The sequence below is a fragment of the Leptonychotes weddellii genome, unplaced genomic scaffold (assembly GCF_054177405.1).
Source record: "Leptonychotes weddellii isolate Sample4059 unplaced genomic scaffold, ASM5417740v2 HiC_scaffold_22031, whole genome shotgun sequence".
In the NCBI taxonomy this organism is placed as follows: domain Eukaryota; kingdom Metazoa; phylum Chordata; class Mammalia; order Carnivora; family Phocidae; genus Leptonychotes; species Leptonychotes weddellii.
This window is the reverse complement of record NW_027808601.1, coordinates 54-2,859: the sequence shown is the minus strand read 5'-3', so window position 1 is coordinate 2,859 and position 2,806 is coordinate 54. Positions and strand designations below refer to the sequence as shown.

At 59.9% G+C, this 2,806-nt stretch overlaps 1 protein-coding gene across 1 annotated transcript; it reads right to left on the bottom strand.

Moving 5' to 3' along the window:
* LOC102747735 (RUN domain-containing protein 3A) lies at positions 1-2,417 on the bottom strand. The gene is made up of 7 exons (XM_081810302.1): positions 2,326-2,417; positions 2,143-2,223; positions 1,890-2,055; positions 1,631-1,788; positions 728-865; positions 495-601; positions 1-71 (listed from the first exon to the last, which is right to left on the bottom strand). The coding sequence occupies exons 1-7, from the start codon at positions 2,388-2,390 to the stop codon at positions 52-54; spliced, it is 735 nt and encodes a 244-aa protein (XP_081666428.1). The 5' UTR covers positions 2,391-2,417; the 3' UTR covers positions 1-51.
* Positions 2,418-2,806: the final 389 nt, after the last annotated feature.

The window sequence follows — 2,806 nt, the reverse complement described above, 5'->3', positions numbered from 1 at the left end:
CAACACAAAATGCATGCGTTGAAGTCCCGGACATTCGCTTGAAGGGAGCCACTAATTTGGCTCTGAGCTTCCTGGCAGCCAAAGAAAAGGGGGAAACAACGGTCAGGCAAGCGGTTCACAGAGTGCATGAGATAAGAGCAAATTAGGCGAAGAATTCCCCGAGAACCCGTGAGCCCCTTGAGGATGTCATGATGGCAAAAAGCCATTGAGCCCCCACCGGGTGCTACACTGGTGGTTAATCAGCACCCCCGTGTTACCGCTGAGAAGGGCTCAGCAAGGTGAAGTGATGGACCAAGCTTGCACAACCGGAGAAGGCGCTGCTGGGGTTTGCAGCAGAGTCTGCCCAACACCCCAAACCAAGCTCTTAAATGCTGTGCTAAGCTCTCCGGAAGAGCTGAGTGAAGGAGGGACTTGGTCAGGGTCTGACCGCAGGCCCCAAGGCCTGGCCTCAGCCCTCCTTGGAAGAATGTTGGGTGCCGGATTGGGGGGCTCACCGATGGGGCCCCAGGGCTCCTCGTCCCGTTTGCCCTCTCCCAGGCGCTGGGAGTCCGAGCTCAGACTGGCTTCAGCCGACAGCTGCTCCGTGCTCATGAAACTGTGTCTGTGGCAGAGCAGAGGGCTGATGTGCAGGCAGAAGCCTACAGCCTGCACCCCCCCACACCCACTAGCCCCTCTTCCCCAGTAAGGGCCAGCACTCAGGCCCAAGCTGAGCCTGGCTGAGGCTTACCTCCGGTATAGCTTGGGGTTGTTCGCACCCTCTGCCCCATTGAGCGTTCCCAGTGAAGGCCATTGGTTGACCAGGGGCGTGGTGAGGTCTTTGGAACCCTGGGCCAGGGGAACGTGGTCACCGGGGATCAGACCTGTCCTGGGATGGGGAGGAGGGGTCAGGCCTGACTAGGAGAGGGAGCAGAAGTGGGGAAAGGGGGCTCGGCAAGGGGTAGGGGGGTTATGAATGAAATCTGGGCAGCAGAAATGGGGACAACATTGAGGACCAGAAGGGCAGATCCTGGGAGTCAGTGGAGGGTGCTGAGGGTCAGAGAGGAGATGGGGATTTAGTTTGCTCATGTTCATGATGGGAGTTGGAGGGAATAATGGGGTGTTGTGGGACTCAAGTCAGGGTGATGGAGTGGGTAGAGAATAGAGTGGGAATCCTGAAGGGTAACGGAGTATCTTGGGGGATCATGCCCGGAGGTCACAGGGTGATGAAAAGGCTTAGGCGGAAGCTATCAGAAGGATGAGGAACAGTGAAGTCAGGGGTCACTGTGGGGATGATAGTGGTTACAGATCAGAGGGGTGTTGAATAGAGGGAATAATGCGATCGTGTTGAAAGTTGGCTGAGTAGCTTCTGAGGTCCTTCTGAGTAATGTTGGGGTCGCAGCAGTAACGTTCTGTAGCCATGGTAGCTGATGGATGAAGTGGGGCGCCGGTTTTGGGGGTATCCCTGGATCTTATGTTGAGGGTAATTCAGTTCACTGGGGAGGGGGTCTTGGGGTGGAGGTGAGGGGATCAGTGGCTTGATGCTGGCGGTTGGTGGCACTGGATGCTGTTATCAAGAAAGGTGATGTTAGAGTCAGTGGGGGCGATGTGGTCGGGGTGGCCGGGACGGGGGCAGGGCGGCGGCGGCGCTCACAGCTGCTCCTGCAGCTCCAGGATCACGCCTTCCAGCTCCCGCTTCTCGCGCTGGTTCTGCGCCGCCGCCTCCTCCAGCTGCAGCTGCAGCCGCCGGTTCTCCGCCTCCAGGTCCTTCAGCTGCGACTCGCGCAGGCGCACCAGCTCCTCCAGGTAGCCCTGCGGGGCGCCGGCTCAGCCCGGGAGGCCGGGCGCGGGGGTCCCAGCGGCCGCCCGCCCGCCACCCCGGCCCCGCCGCTCCCCCGCCGCGCATCACGCACCTTCTGCGCGTAGACGATGCGGAACTTCTGTTCCATCTTGTGCCATTTGCTGTACCAGCTGTCCTCGTCGGTGACGAGCGGCAGGTACGGGTGCTCGGGCGAGTTGTCCTCGCTCGTACTGCTCTCGGCGCTGTGCCGCTCCTCCTCGTCGGTCAGGTAGTCGTAGCTTGGGGGAAGGAGCAGTGGGCACGGCCCGCCCTGCCCGCCCGCCCTCCGCCGTCCCCGCACCCACCGCAGCAATCGCGCCGCTCACCTCTGGGTGAACTTTAGGTAGGGTGTGTAATCGATGACCACGGGGGTCTTCCCGTCCAGCACTTCGCCCTTTAGGCAGAAGCTGGGGGCGGAAGAACCACAGGGTGGGGGGGCGGGTATGAGGGCATGCGAGTGTGGACATTCTCGGCTAAACGCCGCCGGCCACCGCCACCCAGACCCCTACCTGAAGTCTATGGCGCTCAGTCCGATCAGCATCCCGGTGAGGACGGTGGCTTCCTCCCGCAGCATGATGGCTCCCGAGTCATAGAAACGTCTGCGGGGGGCGGGGGGCGGGGGGTACGGAGGGACTGATGGTGCATCCTCCTCCTCCTCCCAGGGAGACCCCACCCCTCATACCCCTGGCTTACTACCAACCCTTCCTAGAGGAAGTAGCTATCTCTCTCCCGCTCACCCCTCACATGTGGATCTTGTCTCTCCCTCAGAGTGGCGCCCACTGTGTCTCCCACGTATTAGAACTTGTGTTCCGGGAGAATACTCTCCTCCATCCCCTGAACTACCCCTTTCCCACGAAGTATGGGATCATCCAGATCCGTAAAGTCAGGAAACAAGTTCTAATCATTAGTGCTTGGCATACATGATGGTGCTCAAAAATATGTTGATGTGATCTCTGAAATGTGAGGACAGACTAGAAATAGAACGGAGTA